Source organism: Trematomus bernacchii, unplaced genomic scaffold (assembly GCF_902827165.1).
Source record: "Trematomus bernacchii unplaced genomic scaffold, fTreBer1.1, whole genome shotgun sequence".
Taxonomy (NCBI): domain Eukaryota; kingdom Metazoa; phylum Chordata; class Actinopteri; order Perciformes; family Nototheniidae; genus Trematomus; species Trematomus bernacchii.
In genome coordinates this window covers 372,132-392,116 of record NW_022987613.1, presented here as the reverse complement: position 1 = coordinate 392,116, position 19,985 = coordinate 372,132, and the positions used below count along the sequence as shown (strand labels likewise).

The following is a 19,985-nucleotide window of genomic DNA, read 5'->3' as shown; positions in this document are numbered from 1 at the left end:
AAAACAATGTTCCTGTTTGAAATAACTCCAGGTTTAATAATCTGTTCAGAGTGAAACAGGGTTTTAATGTCAGAGATGATGCAGAAACAATCCACTGATAATCTGGAACTTTAACTTTGATCAGATGTTGAACAACTCCTTCATCTCCCTCACAGCTCATCAGTACTGACAGCATCTCCACTGACTCCTGGAGCACAGAGTGAGTCTGTGGAAGCTCAAACTCTCTCCCTCACACATTCACCTTCTCTTTGTTACTCTGATCAATATTCAGACATTAGCAAAAATGGAAAAAATGAAAATAACATTGTATTTGTTCAAATTCAGAAAATCATAAACACAAACAGATCAATATGAACTGCAGTCAGTGAACTGACCTGAGAGCCTCCAGTCTGCAGTTTGGACTCTTTAGTCCAGAACTCAGCAGCTCCACTTCTGAATCCTGCAGCTCGTTCTCACTCAGGTCCAGATCTCTCAGATGAGAGGGGTCAGACTTCAGAGCTGAGACCACGACTTCACAGTGAGGCTTTGAGAGTCCCCAGCCAGCAAGTCTATAATAAAACATATATTACAACATGTGTTAAAAAAGAGGAAACATTATATTAACATCAAGCATTTGATGAAAAAAGATTTGACATGTTCTGATAGACATTTGCTGTTAGTCCATTTAATATAATATATAATAATATATGATAATAGAGTGTAATGAGTTGTCAGTGTGATCTGATCACATGTCTGTGATCCTGCTGTCACTGACTGTTACCAAAAGAAACAGAAATTAAATGAATCACTTGACAATATTAGAGATGTACATATTTAAATGTTAGTTAATATGTGGATGTGAATGATGGATGAAGGATGTTTTGGCTTCTCTGAGCATCTGAACATTTATTGCGCACACAAACACAATTAACAAACCAATAAAGTTTCAATATGTTCAACTTGATAGCATCAGATGTTCCCAGTATATCAGCATTAAGACATAACTCTGTTATTGGTGGGAAATGTTATAGATCTGATTTTAAACTCTAACACATTGTGATAAAAACGTGTTTAATGATAAAGAAACTACTAGAAAGTAATAATAACATGTTTCTGTGATAACTGTAAGTCCTGCTGTGTGGTGTGATCACATGCTGAGAAACCTCTAAAGTCCTTCATGTGTTTGACATGTCGCCTCCATCACTCAATATGAAGAGAGGAACGCTTCAGTTTAACTATTATTATAAATAAATAGAAGAACAGTGTTGGTTTTATTTTCTCAGTATTTAAACAGCAGAAATGTTATAGTGTTTATTTGAATAATTAAACTCCTGATCCACATTAGTTTATAAAGTTAATCACATCTGGACTTACTTGAACTTCCTGCAGTTCCTCACAGCTGGAATCAGTCTCCGTCGTCCCTCCTGTGATGTGTTGTACTTCATCAGGTCCAACTCATCCAGAACCTCCTCTGACATCTGCAGCATGTAGGCCAGAGCAGAGCAGTGGATCACAGAGAGTTTCTCCTCTGATCTGTTCTCTGACTTCAGGAACTCTGTGATCTCCTGATGTACTGAGTGGTCCTTCATCTCTGTCAGACAGTGGAAGATGTTGATCATCCTGTCAGGAGTGGAATAACTGATCATCCCCTTCAGGTTGCTGATGGCTCTCTGGATGGTTTCTGGTCTGTTGTCTGTGCGACCCAGCAGGCCTCCTAACAGTCTCTGGTTGGACTCCAGAGAGAGGCCGTGGAGAAAGCGGACAAACAGGTCCAGGTGGCCATTTTCACTTCTGAGGGATTTCTCCATGACTCCCTTCAGGAAGTCATCCAGGGATGGGTAATCATCATCACTGCTGTTGCTATAGTCTCTCTTCAGGAAGTCCTTCAGTACCTCTGTGTCTCTGTTGGTGTAACAGTGCAACATGTAGACTGCAGCCAGAAACTCCTGAATGCTCAGATGAACAAAGCAGTAGACTGTTTTCTTGAAGATCACTCTCTCTCTTTTGAAGATCTGTGTACAAACTCCTGAGTGCACCAAGGCCTCGTTGACGTCAAGACCACAGCGCTGCAGGTCTTCTTGGTAGAACATGATGTCTCCTTTCTCCAGATGTTCAAACGCCAGCCTCCCCAGCTTCAGAAGAAGCTCCCTGTCAGCCTCCGTCAGCTGCTGTGGACTCGTCTCATGTCCCTCTTCATACTTCTGCTTCTTCCTCTTGGTCTGGACCAGCAGGAAGTGTGAGTACATGTCAGTGAGGGTCTGGGGCAGCTCTCCTCTCTGGTCTGTAGTCAACATGTGGTCCAGAACTGCAGCAGTGATCCAGCAGAAGACTGGGATCAGACACATGATGTGGAGGCTCCTGGAGCTCTTGATGTGAGAGATGATTCTGCTGGACAGGTCTTCATCACTCCATCTCTTCCTGAAGTACTCCTCCTTCTGGGCGTCAGTGAAGCCTCGTACTTCTGTTACCCTGTCCACACACTCAGCAGGGATCTGATTGGCCGCTGCAGGTCTGGAAGTTATCCAGACGAGAGCCGAGGGAAGCAGCTTCCCCCTGATGAGGTTTGTCAGCAGCACGTTGACTGAGGACTGCTGTGAGACATCAGACACAACCTCATTGTTTCTGAAGTCCAGAGAAAGTCTGCTTTCATCCAGGCCGTCAAAGATGAGCAGCACTTTGCAGACAGCCAGCTGCTCTGCTGTGACCTTCTGTAAGGTTGGATGGAAAACATGGAGCAGCCTGAGAAGACTGTACTGCTCACCTTTGATCAGGTTCAGCTGCCTGAAGGAGAGCGGGATCACCAGACTGACATCTTGGTTTTCCAAACCCTCGGCCCAGTCCAGAGTGAACTTCTGCACTGAGAAGGTTTTTCCAACTCCAGCGACTCCGTTGGTCAGGACCGCTCTGATGTGAGTCTGTTGGTCAGGTAAGGCTTTGAAGATGTCCTGGCACTTGATTGGAGTGTCATGGAGGGGCTTCTTCTTGGAAGCTGTCTCCAGCTGCCTCACCTCATGTTGGGTATTAACCTCTTCACTCTGGCCTTGTGTGATGTAGAGCTCAGTGAAGATCCTGTTGAGGAGGGTTTCACTTTGATCAGTTCCTTCAGTCACACGTTCACATCTCCTCCTCAGACTGAGCCTATGTTCATCTAAAACCTCCTGCAGACCACTATCTGCTGAAAGAGAAGGAAACGTGAGAGAATGAGGGAAATGCTCTGAGAATCTAATTATAACATAAAACAAAAAAACCAGACTGAGTTTAAATGTTTTATAAACAGCTTACTGTCTATGCTCTACAACAGTATACCTGTTCAAAAACAAATGAACCAGGAAGAGGAATAAGACGCTGCATGTGTTCGGCCTCTTACCTCGTACAGAGCTGGTCTGACTGGCTGTCTGCAGTCCAGCTCTGGTTCTGGATCTTTCTCCACACTGGGGACAGGAGGGGTCTCCTGATGGAGGTCTCTGCTCCCAGTATGAGGTGATGCACTGTCTGCAGAACCAGTGTCCACAGCTGGTAGAGACTGGATCCTTCAGGACGTCCTGACACAGAGCACAGCTGGACAGCTGCTCCTCCACAGGAACACCACTCTTCCTCTTTCCTCTGTGGAGATGAACACATCCTTTACAGCACGTCACATTAGTGGAGCTGATTCTCACCAATGGGCAGAGCGTCACAAACTTCACTCTCAAGATGAAATGTGTCACGCTGCACGAATACGCAGGTGACATGAATTTCACCTCTTCACTTTCTTGGTGTCTCCAGGCACGGATCTGGGTCTTTGCATTGACTCTACATGTAATCACACAAAGCTCTGTTATATCTGCTAATGCTAAACACAACCAGCTCACCAGGTTATCACTATCATTAATAAACATCTTTAAAATACATATCATAAACATGCCCAAGTAGTAAATAATGTTCTGGATGATATATTTAGTTTTTAGTGAGTATTTATCAATATCTTTGCCATTTAACCTCTTAAGCCCTGAGCCTGTTTTTCAGGTCTCAGGCTCGAAAATGACATTCCCAGAACAAATGACCATATCTTCCCTTCTAAAAGGGTTAAATTAATAATCTCTATTCTCAAAGTAATGATAAACCTGTGAGTTGGATGTAGAAAAGTCAGAATCAATATAGATGTTTTTTATTTTAAAGAAAATTCAGATTTTACATAGTAAAAAACTGTAAATTATAGTGTCCGTCCAAAAATTATTTTTTACTTATAGTGAAAACTACCCTTGGATGATGGTGAGGTAGACTAAAAGCTTTAGGAATCCAAAGTACAATATATGATAAGTACCCTGTATCAAGATTGATGCAAAACAAGTGAAATTTGACCTTTTTAGAGAGATTTAGCCAAAAAACCCCACTTCTGGGGTCATTTGGGTGGATTTGACCTATCTCTGGCCCCCTTGCTCAATTTTGATGAATGAAATCTCTTTATAACCGCTAGAGCCAATGGAATCGAGGGAAAGTTATATACACACCAACACCTTAACAAATAAGGAGTGAGAGTGACGCGTTACCAAAACCGGAAGCTGCATACACTCTGGTGGCTACCATTAGCAGCTAACTTTTCCGCTCCGATTTTTACATAAAAATGGAATTATGGATTATAAATAATTTCTTCAAAGGCACAGGTACATTATCAACCTATGGATCAACAGTTGTAGTATATATTTTTTTCGTTTTAATGCCATTGAACACGTCTTTTGACATAATTGACAGCTACGGTGAGACGATCTGCCGTAAAAGCTCCGTAAAGGTACGTGTTGTGATGTCTGTGTTTGCTTCTCCTGTCGCAAGTTCGGATCGCTCAGTGATGATACTATACCTAAATAATCAGTGGAGACTTGAGACTTGTGTTTTGTTTTGGTAAAAATGGTTCATATCTTCAGTTAGCTGAGATTCTTCCCGTTAATCTGGTGCTACACATTAATAGTTTCATAAATGTTAAGAAGCCCTGAGACATTATCTCGAAAAAAAAAACGGTGGGAGGGGTCCAATGGGGGACCGCCGTGCTTAAGAGGTTAAAACCTTTGTATGCCACTGATACAATGATGCAATAAATGCATATTGAAATATCCTCAAATAATGTTAGCTTGCTGAACTCTGCTGCCTTTGTTCTGTACTATACTGCACACATGATATTATTAAAGAACAGTTTAATATATTAGATTATATAAGAACTGGATCCTCTTCAGGTCAGGTTACAGCAGAAACTCTTACTTTGTGTCTGAGGGTCCAGGTTCATTACTGAATAGTGGAGGATGATCTTTAGACCAGTCACTCTTCAGAGACAGACAGCTGGGGACTGGAGACTCTGCTCTCTGTCTGTGGAAACAACACATGTTTTAAACATCATTAGTTCATTCAGAGAGCACATTTTGACTTCTGTCTGTATGTAGATTATTTACTATCGCTGATGACGCCAGGGATCAAGAGTTTAAACTTTGTTACTGTACTGTTACTAAGTTTCTTTACTGCGATCATTAAAGAACAGGTTAGATTATCAGATAACATAAAAACTGGATCCTCTGCAGGTCAGGTTACAGCAGAAACTCTTACTTTGTGTCTGAAGGTCCAGGTTCATTACTGAAGTGTGGAGGAAAGTCTTTAGACCGGTCACTCTTCAGAGACAGACAGCTGGAGACTGAAGATGTGTCCTCTTCCTCATCTTTAAAACCACTCATCTTCTCCAGTCTGAGAGAAAAACCAGTAACACTGAAGACGAACACACACACACACACACACACACACACACACACACACACACACACACACACACACACACACACACACACACACACACACACACAACACACACACACACACACACACACACACACACACACACACACACACACACACACACACACACACACACACACACACACACACACACACACACACACACACACACACGTTTCAATCATAACCATCATTATTATAAACTTGTGTTATGATATTAGGGTCATGCAGAGTCAGGCAGCTGTCCCTTTAAGAGAGAGAGAGAGAGAGAGAGAGAGAGAGAGGGGGGGGGGGTGGCGCGTGCATGTGTGTGCGCATGGTAGAGCGAGAGAGAGTGAGTGAGCGGTGGTGTGTGTTTTTGAAGTGAACGAAACAGCAGCAAAGGTCTGTCGTGTGTCTTCAAAGTTAGACCTGTAACAAAGACCTTAATAAATGCAACGGCCTCCCAAAGAAGAGCTCGCCTTATTGAAAAGTGGGTTATTGAACCCGAGGTTTGTTGCTTCTGCTTCGGCCCTGGAAGACTGCAGAGTCACCCCTGTTCCCTCCACTACGGTCTGGGAGCCGACAGGAAAGTTTAACACTTGGTTAAAATACATCAAATCAGTCAGACTTCAGACAGGCCGCTCCCCATTTTGACTGCGCTGCATGGGCTGTCACATGTTATGTTGCTTTGATGAGTCCGAAAACAGGAAATAAAAAGAGTTTACACCACTTGCAGAAGTCTCTTTGGACTCTAAGACGCTGATGTTCTGACATCCAGTAAAACAGAGTAAATAATGTGTTAGAAAGCAGAGCCTGATGTTAACACTCACCCTGTTGTCCTCCTGCTCCGTCGAGCTGTAAAATGGCTTCTGGCACTCTGACAAGTCTGACTTCATACTTTCACTTTCAACTTCCCTCCCTCCCTGTCTGCAGGCCCCCCCCCCCCCCTCTCTCTGTTTCATAACCAGCCTTATCAGCTGAACCAGTTCACATACAGGGACTATGTTCAGTGAGATACAAATAAAGCTAAAAACAAGCTCAACAAAGTTATTGAAAGAAATATATTAAAACCACAGTGTGAAAATAACCCAGTGAACATCCTGCAAAACGTCACTTAATTTAAAGTGTGTAGGTATTTAAGTAGGCTACTCTAGTGTTAACGGTGCATAAGATTGTTCCCTATTATATATATATATATTTGTTTCTGGATTAATAACCCTGCTGCATTGATTGCATATATTACTGTATGTTCGCAGAATACAGAATGTGTGCCTCTGCATGTTGAGGTTACAACCACATTAACATTTACTCTTCACAATTAACTTAAGACGAACACAACTGTGTTTAAATTATAGTTAGATCAAGAGGTTAATAGACCTTTTTTAAATTGATTTCTAATGATTTCAACCCACCATTGAGCGCTGTTAAAAAGCAACAAATTAAACATCAGATAAAAAGAGAACCATTGATGCCTGAGCTGGACTGATCCACAAAAAAACAAAAAAAGGATTAATTTAATCAAATGTTTTGATGTCTAAATGTCCTCCAATTCTGGAATGATCCAAATAAAAAGTGAGTCAAGCTCCAGCAAGAGGACAATATTTAAATGTTATCAGGCCTTCAACAACATTTTGGTACCACTTTACACAGGGACTATGTTCAGTGAGATAGAAATTAAGTTAAAAACAAGCTCAACAAAGTTATTGAAATAAACATATTATACCACAGTGTGAAAATCACCAAGTAAACATCCTGCATTCAAAACCTTACTTAAGTTAAAGTGTGTAGGTATTTAAATACTCTAGTGTTAATGGTGGATTAAATTGTTCCCTATATATATATTTGTTTCTGAATTAATAACCCTGCTGCATTTATTGCATATTACTGTATTTACCCATAATATGAATGCAGTGGCGGAGGTGGGGGGTGAATCCTGGCCACCCTATTGGCCACCCCAAACACCCTCACCACACCACATCACAGCCGTCCGTAGCGTCACTAGTTTTCCACGTGCGGAACCATTCCTGTAATATACCAGAGCACTGCCGGAACACTTTTGCTGCGTCATATCCGACCTGCGCAGTGTGCGCACCTTACTGCTCCACGACCACGAGTGCCGTTCTCGAGGCGCGCATGCCATTTTCGGCTGGCAAGTTAACCACAGGTAAGCTATAATATTAATATCAGAGGCGAGATTGCTTTCCGACTGGTTTTGTAACATTGATTATCCCACCCTTAAATTTACATATTAAGCAAAGTATGAGCTAACGTTTTTATGCATTGTACAAATTCTTATGTGACGTTATGTAAAGGACTCTCTGAGTGATTAGATTGTAAACTTTAGTCTAAGTTATCTCACTGGGTCTCAAACGGTTTGGTCATCTATGTAAACAAATATTAATAGAAATCATTCCAATGTGTACTATTGGTCAGTAAAAAAAAACACACAGTAAGGGGAGTGATTAGTAAAATATGCATAAATAAAAAGAAAGAATGCAGACTAGGTAAGATAAAGATAGGAGAGAGGAGTTTATCAAATATGTGTTATTGGTTGTGAGCATATTCTAATGGTTTTTTGATTATTGAAATATATACAGTTCTGTTTCATATCAGTGTTGAAAACTGTATCCATAAATCTCTTAAAGGTGGGGTAGGTAAGTTTGAGAAACCGGCTCGAGATACACTTTCTGTTATATTCCATGGAATGCTCTTAACATCCCGATAGCAATGAATATCTGAAGTGCTTTGACAAAAAATCCATAATAAATGTCATCTGTGGAAGCCGTAGTACTGTAAAAAGCACGACCAATCATCTGAGCCGGCCCGGCTAAAATAACTGGATGGCCTACCTGCCTGTCAGCCTTCCATCTGTGCACAGACTTATCTCGTGCCCTCATTGGTCATGTGTGCGTTCGTGTGTGTTGGAGGAGGGGCTCTGTAAGGAAGTGGCAGATTTTTTCCGGCTGTGTATTTTCAAATTTTAGCGCACTCTCCAAAATTACCTACCCTACCTTTAATGTTGCCCTCAAAGTGCACCAGATTGATGCATTTAGCTTCACTTTAAAGAAAATAATCTTCATGGGGGTGCATGCCCCCGGACCCCCCAGAGGATGTGAGGTAATCACAAATAAAACAGGTTCACATGGATAGGATACTAGATAAGTGTGCACACTCATTATATGTACTGCACATTTTTCTTGGATTTGTTAACACCATAGTCCCTGATATATTTGTAGAAATGCAGGAAATGGAATTTAATCGAGAAAATGTTTCATTACGGAGGACCCCCTGTTTTGTGTCCCCCCCCCCCACTTCACCCTTTTTATGTTCATATGATAGTGATTTCAATGCCACCCCAAAATGATCACTGGTTCCATCCTGTGGCCACCCCACTGAAAATGTCCTGGCTCCGCCACTGTATGAATGGTCTTTGTTGTTATTGGCACCAGACACAACTGTTTTTAAATTATAGTTAGATCAATTGAATGATAAAGTGGTAACAGACCTTTTTTTAATTGATTTCTAATTATTTCAACCCACCATTGAGCGCTGTTAAAAGCAACAAATGAAACATCAGATAAAAAGTGAACCATTGATGCCTGAGCTGGACTGATCCATTTTCTGATAATATTTCTCAAATATACTGAATACACAGAAAGCAAAAAAAAGGGCTAATTTAATCCAATGTTTTGTCTAAATGTCCTCAAATTCTGGAATGATCCAAATAAAAAGTGAGTCAAGCTCCAGCAAGAGGACAATATTTAAATGTTATCAGGCCTTCAACAACATTTTTGATTGCAGATTCACCAGCTAGCTAGCAGTTAGCATTAATTAGCATTGCTAGTGTAACCCTTTATGTAGCCTTACCCTGTGGTAGGCAATCTGTAATGATAATGATGGCTTCAGTATCTATAGTGTCTAAATCTAGATCTCTAAGGCAGTGGTTCTCAAATGGCGGTACGCGCACCCCTAGGGGTACGTTGGAGTACTGCAGGGGGTACGTGAGATTTATTTTATGTTTATGAAAGAAAAAAAACATAAGTAATGCATTTAAACAAACTACTAATAGTAGATGAACTACTTTATTCAAAAGTTTACAATAATTCTGGATAATAAAATGGGAAAAATAAACGGGGTGCTCTCTTTTCCTCTCTCCTGACAGCCCTCGTCAGTCTCGTGCAGCTCGCTGAACCTGTAATGTTTGTTTGTTTGTTTGTAGCCTTTATTTATCCAGGTTAAAAAAATCCCATTGAGATCAACGATCTCTTTTACGAGGGAGACCTGCGGCACATTTAGTTACACATATAAAAACAAACAGAAAACAAAAGGACATCACAACATAATTACAGGGGTATACATTAGCAACCTATTCACAGTGACAGGTACCCATTAACATTTCATCCAGCCGTGCTTTAAAACGATGCAAGGGAATCAAAATGCTCAGTTTCAATGTTTTTTGCATAGTGTTCCAAGCTAGAGGAGCAGCGCACATAAAAGCTTTAGCACCTAAAACAGTCCTAGCACTTGGCACATGTAATAAGAACACATCCTGGGATCTCAGGCAATAGCTACTTGCCACTGTCCGTGAGATCAAAGAGCAGATATAAGAAGGTAGTTTACCCAGCATGGCTTTGTAGATGAACATGTACCAATGACTGAGCCTCCGACCAGTAAGTGAAGGCAGACCTGCCTTGGCATACAGGGTACAGTGATGAGTAAGTACTTTACAGTTAGTAACAAATCTCAGAGCACTGTGATAGGCGGCATCTAACCTTTCCAGGCAATGGGCAGGTGCATTCATATAGATCAAATCACCATAGTCTAGCACAGGTAAAAAGGTCACAGTGACTAGCCTTTTCCTGGCTTCAAAAGAGAAACAGGACTTGTTTCTGAAAAAGAAACCTAGTCTAACCCTCAGCTTTTTAAGCAGATTAGTGACCTGAAGTTTAAAAGTAAGACAATCATCAAGCCAGATACCAAGGTATTTATAATAGCTAACCACTTGGAGTACTTGTCCTTGCATAGTCACAATATCCAAAGCAGTCTCTGGAGTCTTTTTAGCTTTAGAAAAGAGCATTACTTTGGTTTTCTCAACATTTAAAAGAAGCTTTAGTTCAGAGAGCTGAGTCTGAATAATGTTAAAAACAGCCTGTAATTTAACAACCGCCTCCTTAATGGAGGGACCTGCACAGTACATCACGGTGTCATCCGCATAAAAATGCAAAGTAGCTTCATCCACATTTTCACCTAAACTATTGATGTAGATGGAGAATAAAAGTGGACCTAAAACAGAACCTTGAGGAACACCATTAGCAATGTTCAACCACTCAGAAGACAGCCCATCAAAGTGAACACATTGGGACCTTTCAGAGAGGTAGTTCACAAACCACCCCACTGCATGGCTGGATATGCCAATACTGAGTAGCCTCTGCTTCAAGATGTGATGATCGACTGTGTCAAACGCTTTGGAAAGGTCAATAAATAGAGCTGCACAACTCTGCTTTTTATAATAAGTGACCCGACAGTAAAGAATACATATATTCATAATTAGCTAGTTCCAGAGTAGATAAACTAGTGTGTTAGGTCTAACTGTGTATTTTGCTCCACTCAACGGTCCGTCACAGCGGCTGAGCTGTGATCCGGAAGAGCTGCGCGTTCTCCGTCTGATCTGATCTCTGATCTCTCTCTCGTGTCCGGTTATACTTCAGTTGCGTTTATGTCCAAAATCTATCAGATCTAGCTAGTTCTAGTTAATTATATGACTGCCTGCTTATCAAAGGACCTAAACAATAAGCGTTGCTTGGCAAAATAAATAAATATACCAATTTTAGGAGTAGTGAGGGGTTTTTTTTAGAGTTAGGCTACACATATTTCAAAACGTGAAGTGTAATAACGGCAGGTTGCCTCCCTGTCAGAATGACAAAGATCCTCAGTGAAGCACAAGCCCATGTTTCTCACTAAATTGTAAGTACAACTTATTAAAAAGATCAGTTCATTGCAACCAATGTTATTGCATGATGTTAAAATTGGTTTGCCATGAATTTAGTGATGGATTGTAAACATTTGAAATGTAGCATTTAAGTGTTTCTCAGTTACAATGTTGTTGTTTGAATAAATCAGACACTGATGGTGCAGTGCTGTACTGTATCTCTTTATATAGGCTAGGCATTTTTTCCCTAACAAATTGTTTTTGCGCTGATCAGGGGGTACTTGGCTGAATTTTTTTTTCAAAGGTGGTACATTATTGAAAAAAGTTTGAGAACCACTGATCTAAGGTATCCCAAACCCAAAATACACAACAAAGGTTTACTCTAATTCTAGGTTGGATTAGGATATTGGTTTAGAAAACGCTATAAATATTCAACATACTATACTATTTAGTTTTTTGCCTATTTTCTAAATACTATACTATGTCGTTTATATGAAATATTCAGCATACTATACTCAGTTGTTTTTTAAAAATATTTGACGTACTATAATCTGTAGTTTATGAAACATCAACAAGGACAGATATGAAGACATGATTTAGATTCCTTGACATTTAAAAAAAAATGATGAAAATTCCAAGAAAAAAACACATAGTATGTCTGAAACATACATCTAAAGTCAATCATCTTCCGTGACTTTTTTTTCCAACATACTATACTATGACTTTTTTCCCCGAAATGTCAAGGAATCTAAATAATATCATGTCTTCATATCTGTCCTTGTTGATGTTGCAAATGGAGCTGCTGTGATGTAAAATGCCAGACTTGATCTGACCATTACATTATTATCGTATCGTATATCGTACAAAATACTGTGTTAAATTACAAAATACATGGTTCTGTCAATAAAACCTAGATTGATGTTTGCTTTGGAGGAAGATTTATTATTATTATTTAGATTCCTTGACATGGTGGATATTCATCATCATCATATTGTAAAATGAATCTTCAGAAACACCACAGTCGTCCTGAGTTTTGTGTTTGTTTTTAAGGTAAACATCTCAGGCCCCGTTTACACGAGGACGAAACGGGTTGTATCCGCATAGTTTCTCTCGCGTATAGCCCGTTCGTTCACACGAGGCCGTAACGGAACAGCGGAAACGGACCCCGCAAACGATATCGGGTCCCAAGGTGGATAGATCTGCAAACAGAACGCTCTGGGGGGGCAAACGGCTCCGTGTGTACGTCCTATAAGATCATTTCCCGATAGATGAAGCCATAGCCCCGCCTCGTTAAATGAATCGAATGCGTGTGAACGGAATATTTTTTTGAAAACGCATACGGCGCGTAAACGCAAACGTTCCCGTGTAAATGGGGTCTAATAGTGAATAGAGTTCATGAAGCTGTTGAGTCTACAATAAAGTAATCCTTCACAAAACCAATAAACACACAGCAGAGAGTTTATTTCTCAGGATGTACAGTTGTCATGCAGGTTTAATAACTGTTCAGTTTATATTAATCGGCGGGGGGAGGGAGGGTCTTAGCGACAGTTTCTATATTCATCTTAGATCTTCATCCTTAATGTGTAATAGTTACAAAACAGCTGTAGCAGCTAAATAAATACGTTAATATTAAGCTCTCAGTCCAGACTCATGTCCTCGTCGTCGTCCTTCTTGTCCTTGGAGTCTCCGTCCTGGTCCGACTTTGTCTCCGTCTCCATGGCTTTGGCAAAGGCTTCGACGTCTGCAGAGAGAGAGAGAAGTGATCATGAATTACTGCTGCGAGAACTGATGGTTTTATTATTAACACAGTAAAGAAATACCAGTCAATGAAGTGGGTCAGAGTATAGTATCTACTAAAAAAGGTCACGGTAAAATGACATAGTGTCAGTGGCGACTGGTCATTAGGGGCAGGTGGGGCACAGCCCCACCTAGTGTCAGCAGAAAGTATTACAAATAATTATTACAAAAAATGCAAAAAATTAATTAAAAAAAATATAAAATATATTTTAAGATCATGTTTAATCATCTGATTCGTCTGTACATTGCTGTTTTAGTCTGTGTTCTTCTAATTAGTGTCTACAGTGTGTGCCTATTGAGCTTTATATATACAGTCTATGCTATTGAGCTGTTTAGAGCCAAGTGGGACAAAACCTGATCATGCCCCTTCCTCTCACTGTCTGAGTGAACGGTGACTGTAAAAACTACACTGCGCATGCTCAGAGTATTTTCCGATTTAATGTGTGTGGCAAAAAAATAATGACCATAGGGGCACTGAGCTGCCATCCCCACCATACGTCATCTCACATAATTCAGAGCTGATTGGCTGTAAGTACGTGTGCCGCGAAAAGTGTGGTGTGTGAAGAGGAGACGAGAGAGCTGCAGTGACGCGTCCTAAAACCCGGAGGTAAGCTGCGCATGGCTTCCCTCGACAAAAAAGCAATGAGATTTCTCCATAGGATTTTAGAAAATAGCTCGAAATAAGATCTGTGGGAAACGTACCTGTTAGATAAATGCACGTTTTGTTCAGCCGGATAACATCCACATGTCTACCCTACTTTTATAATTTTTGAATCATAAATCTATCGATTAGATTTATGATAGACTTTTGAAACTACAAGAAGATAAGGAGGACTTTTACAAAAAAGTAATAGAAATGTTTGTCCAGAAGGATAGGCAAATGGACTTCATCTTCAAGTCAAGGTAAGACCGCCATTTTATTGAAAATGGGATCTTACTAAGAGAGAACAATTCAATATTTAAATGATAAAATTACATTTTTTGGGTATCCTTTTGTTGAACTGTCTGTTTAAAATTAATCGAAGCATCAGACAAAAAAAGCTTTTGAAAATAATATTATATTTTGGTTTAGGTCAAAATATAATATTTGTAAACCTGAAGAGTCAGTGCCAGTGCCTCACCAGCCATGAACCTCACTGCACGTCACTGCAGAAGCTTATATATAGACATCTACGTTTTTTGTGCCCCACCACTTTTGTACATATAAAAACGCCACTGCGTAGTGTGTTGTGAAAAATCCCAGAAAATGTGTAGAAATTAGAAAAAGTCATATAATCGTAGTGTGTTATAACGCTTTGTGCAGAATGCTTTGGTAATACTGTGTAGTATAGAGTAAAACGATCCTAAATCCTAAGAATCGTAGAATAAGTCACAGTATAAATGTCCAAAAAGAACCTAAACCATGAAGGTGATTTTCCTCAGTAGATGTGAAACTCACCTCCTTTGTTGGCGGCGTCCACGGCTTCTGCAGGGAGACCAAACTGATTCATCAGAGGACCTAACTGACCTGAGGCCAGCGCACTGCTGAACATACTCATCGCCTGCACACACACACACACACACACACACACACACACACACACACACACACACACACACACACACACACACACACACACACACACACACACACACACACACACACACACACAGTAGAAGTATTTTATATACAAACGTCCGTATCTCTCATAAACATGGCGGTGTTAAATGAACATGAGGAAGCAACATGTTGGCACTGAACTCAATCAGACGTATTGAGGATGATATTGATACCTGCTGGAACTGAGGCGAGCTGAGAGTGTTGTTCAGCTCCTCGCTGCTCTGAGGGAGAGACTCTCCGGAGGGGAGGAAGGGAGAGAGACGCTGCTGCACCTCGGGGTGAGACAGGATGGGAGCCATGACCTCCGGGGTGAGCACGCTGGACAGATCCACTGCAGAAACCACATCTGTGCTTTAGCAAAGGTACAAGAACTCACATCTGTGCTTTAGTAAAGGTACAAGTACTCACATCTGTGCTTTAGTAAAGGTACAAGTACTCACATCTGTGCTTTAGTAAAGGTACAAGTACTCAGATCTGTGCTTTAGCAAAGGTACAAGTACTCAGATCTGTGCTTTAGTAAAGGTACAAGTACTCAGATCTGTGCTTTAGTAAAGGTACAAGTACTCAGATCTGTGCTTTAGTAAAGGTACAAGTACTCAGATGTGTGCTTTAGCAAAGGTACAAGTACTCAGATCTGTGCTTTAGTAAAGGTACAAGTACTCACATCTGTGCTTTAGCAAAGGTACAAGTACTCACATCTGTGCTTTAGTAAAGGTACAAGTACTCACATCTGTGCTTTAGTAAAGGTACAAGTACTCACATCTGTGCTTTAGTAAAGGTACAAGCACTCACATCTTGTACTCGAGTAAAGTCGAAGTACTCACATCTGTGCTTTAGTAAAGGTACAAGTACTCACATCTGTGCTTTAGTAAAGGTACAAGCACTCACATCTTGTACTCGAGTAAAAGTAGAAGTACTCACATTCATTAGCTAACAATGACATTATTGTTCTATTAATATAAAGGGAGGTCAGGTACTCTTTAAAACAGCTGCTAGTTATGGGTACTTTTTACTGAAGTACATTTCAAAGCCTCTTTACTTTTACTTGAGTAAAGAAGTTTAGTCAGTACTTCTACTTTTACCAGAATATTTTTAAACACGAGTATCTGTACTTCTACTTGAGTAAAGGATGTGTGTACTTTTGCCACCTCTGGTTACTTCCTCTCAGTACTTCTGGTGTACTCTCTCACCCCCCTGCATCAACATGTACTTAGTTACTTCCTCTCAGTACTTCTGGTGTACTCTCTCATCCCCCTGCATCAAAATGTACTTAGTTACTTCCTCTCAGTACTTCTGGTGTACTCTCTCATCCCCCTGCATCAAAATGTACTTAGTTACTTCCTCTCAGTACTTCTGGTGTACTCTCTCATCCCCCTGCATCAAAATGTACTTAGTTACTTCCTCTCAGTACTTCTGGTGTACTCTCTCACCTCCCTGCATCAAAATGTACTTAGTTACTTCCTCTCAGTACTTCTGGTGTACTCTCTCATCCCCCTGCATCAAAATGTACTTAGTTACTTCCTCTCAGTACTTCTGGTGTACTCTCTCACCTCCCTGCATCAACATGTACTTAGTTACTTCCTCTCAGTACTTCTGGTGTACTCTCTCATCCCCCTGCATCAACATGTACTTAGTTACTTCCTCTCAGTACTTCTGGTGTACTCTCTCCCCCCCCCCCCTGCATCAAAATGTACTTAGTTACTTCCTCTCAGTACTTCTGGTGTACTCTCTCACCCCCCTGCATCAACATGTACTTAGTTACTTCCTCTCAGTACTTCTGGTGTACTCTCTCACCTCCCTGCATCAACATGTACTTAGTTACTTCCTCTCAGTACTTCTGGTGTACTCTCTCACCCCCCTGCATCAACATGTACTTAGTTATTTCCTCTCAGTACTTCTGGTGTACTCTCTCACCTCCCTGCATCAAAATGTACTTAGTTACTTCCTCTCAGTACTTCTGGTGTACTCTCTCACCTCCCTGCATCAACATGTACTTAGTTACTTCCTCTCAGTACTTCTGGTGTACTCTCTCACCCCCCTGCATCAACATGTACTTAGTTACTTCCTCTCAGTACTTCTGGTGTACTCTCTCACCTCCCTGCATCAACATGTACTTAGTTACTTCCTCTCAGTACTTCTGGTGTACTCTCTCACCTCCCTGCCCCCCCGAGGGGACGTTCATGGTGGCCAGGATGCTCTGCAGGTCCCTCAGCTGGATGGGCTGCGAGGCGTTGGGGGTCCCGGCGGCGGTAGCGGGGGAGGAGGCGGTGGGGGAGGTGACGGAGGTGTTGGTGGGGGTGACGGGAGTGATGGGGCTGGTGGGAACCTGGGCGGAGCCGAGGCGGCTGGAGGCTGAGGAGGAGGTGGGGGTGACGGCTGTGGACGGGCTGAGAGGAGAGAGAGGAACATCAGTGGGTCATTTTATATATATATATTATTTATTTATTTACCCATGTAATCTTGTATTTCTACTATATTTATTACATATAATAGTTTTTTTACATGTATTTACTTTTTTTATTCACCAATGTATTATTTTTGTATTTGTACTAATTATTATAATTTTGTTCCATCATTATTATTTCTATTATTGTAATTTGTATGGCTTCATCTGATGTTTGTCAGGATTCTTGCAACTGTTTTTACTTGAACATCACTGGTAAAAAAATTATATTTTTTAAATGTATTTACTTTTATTATTCTCCTATGTATTATCTGCATCAAATACTGCCATGACATTATAAATAAATATATAATATTTTACATTACACTTCATTTAGCTGACGCTTTTATCCAAAGCAACTTACAATGACCAATTACAGGGACATTCTCCCTGGAGTAACTAAGGGCTAAGTGCCTTACTCAAGGGCACACTAGTGGTGATGTTCCTGGTGGGATTTGAACTCACAACCTTCCGATCTTCAGCCCACCTCACTATCCATTAGACCACCACGATCACTATCACTATAATATCCACTGAATAAAATGTTTAACAAACATCTGTTAGGATTTTTAACTTCCACACACTTCAACTAAATAAAATAACTCAAATTATAAAAATGTTCTGTATTTTCTGAACACTTTTCTTAATTTTATTTGGCATTTAATTATTTTGTGCAGGAAACCATAGCATGTATTTTGGGAAAATGTCTCCCTCTGGTGGAGAATAGTCGCAAGTTCATTTCTAAAGCCAGGGCCCTGAAGTACTTTATAGATCCCAATTTGGGACATGTTTGTGTTGCAGCAGCATAAAAAGACATGGCATTGTACAATACAAATTAAAATACAAGAAAGTAGAAAAAATACATGTTGAATTTACAAATGAACAATAACAAGATATAAAGCAAGTCTATTATACAGGGATGGATTTTATAAAAATGGGTCTCGAATGGAACATATTTTATTCGGCTAAACGCTTATTATGGACTTTTGATAGGAGCTGAGGTCACACTTTCATAATTAAATCAAAACCGTGTACGTTAAAAAAAAATAAAAAATATGCCACCAAGTAGTCCACACACACCGTCAGCAGCTGTTTGGAGTAAATGTAGTGTTATAAAAAGATGTGTATTTAAAGTGACCTGGTGGAGGAGTTGCTGGCTGCAGGGACGCTGCTGGAGCTGCTGCTGCCCAGCAGGTTAGCCAATCCTGGGCCAGCGAGGGCCCCGAGGCCCCCTGAGGGCGAAACATCACGTTATCATCTGAGAGAAACTAAACATAAATAACATTCATGACATATTGTTAGAGCCAGTATTTCGTTTTTATAAGAAAGGCCACCTAATCGTGACGTCTGTAGTCAACCAGAGTATAAAAGACTACAATTCCCACGTCGCCTCCTCTAAAGTGACAGAGATGGGAAACCTGTCAGAAGGACGGCGTCGAGGAACAGTTTCTAACCGTTCAACTTTTAAGTTATGAAGTTATATAAGCCTCATCAAGACAGAAAGAATACCTAAGTTGTTTGTTATTTTATTTGCCTCTTTGTTTTGACTATTGTAAAGCCCTCTTTTCTTTCTTGCATGTGTAAAAGTTTGTTATTTTATTTTGAGCAAACACATCTCTCGTCTCTTCAACTGTAAGTAATGTAAGTTATAAAATGTCTGTTTAAAGCGTCTAGTGGCTTGATAGATAAACAAGGAAGGAAGCCACGACAGATACACTCTGTGAGTTTCTCCTCCGTACCGATCCCGCCCAGTCCAGTCGGTCCGATGAGCTGCATCAGCTGGTTGTGGCTCATATTACCCAGAAGGCTTTGCAGGCCGCCCTCACCTGCACGGGAGAACAAGAAAATCCAGCATGACAATTAAGAAAATGTATAAAGAAAGCGTAACTAGACAGTATGAAGTGGACTTGTGATGGTTTTATGTTTCAGTATTTGTAACTGTGACATAATAATGCTTTTATTTTACTTTTTTATGGTTATTTCATTTTTTCTTTTTTAAGAAGGGGCAGGTAAAATGAGATGTACTTCTCCCTGCTCCTTTCCACCATGCGCTATAAAAACTAAACTGAAAAAACAACCAGTATACGTGTACATGTTGAGTTTATTTAATCAGAATCAGAATCCCTTTATTAGTCCCACAGAGGATACATGTACATTGTTACAGCAGAAAGAGCCAGAGACAGCTTCATGTTACCTAAAGCATGCATACAGCAAAGTATTACAGATTTAAAAAAGAAATGATAATAGGTGTTATAGTCTGTGTTGTTGTGTGGGGGGTCTACTAGGGGTCGTGGTGGTTATATAGTCTGACCGCTGCAGGAAGGAAGGACCTGCGGTATCTCTCTCATGTGTAGGTGGTCCAATACTTTTGTCTACATTGTGTATAATTGAGTATCATCCGCATAACAATGAAAATGTCCCGAGTGATTCCTTATTGCCTAAAGGAAGCGTATATAATGTGAACACAATAGGTCCAAGCTCTGAGCCCTTATGCTTTGCTG

The 19,985-nt window shown here is 40.6% G+C and overlaps 1 protein-coding gene across 1 annotated transcript; it reads right to left on the bottom strand.

The window, feature by feature from the left end:
- Window positions 1-13,084: 13,084 nt before the first annotated feature.
- On the bottom strand, window positions 13,085-19,323 carry LOC117483713 (proteasomal ubiquitin receptor ADRM1-like; the record flags this gene model as incomplete). The annotated part of the gene is made up of 6 exons (XM_034132072.1): window positions 13,085-13,385; window positions 14,880-14,982; window positions 15,215-15,372; window positions 17,196-17,428; window positions 18,623-18,716; window positions 19,224-19,323. Coding segments are annotated over 6 exons (792 nt in total), but the record flags the coding sequence as incomplete, so codon positions are not given.
- Between the last annotated feature and the right edge of the window lie 662 nt (window positions 19,324-19,985).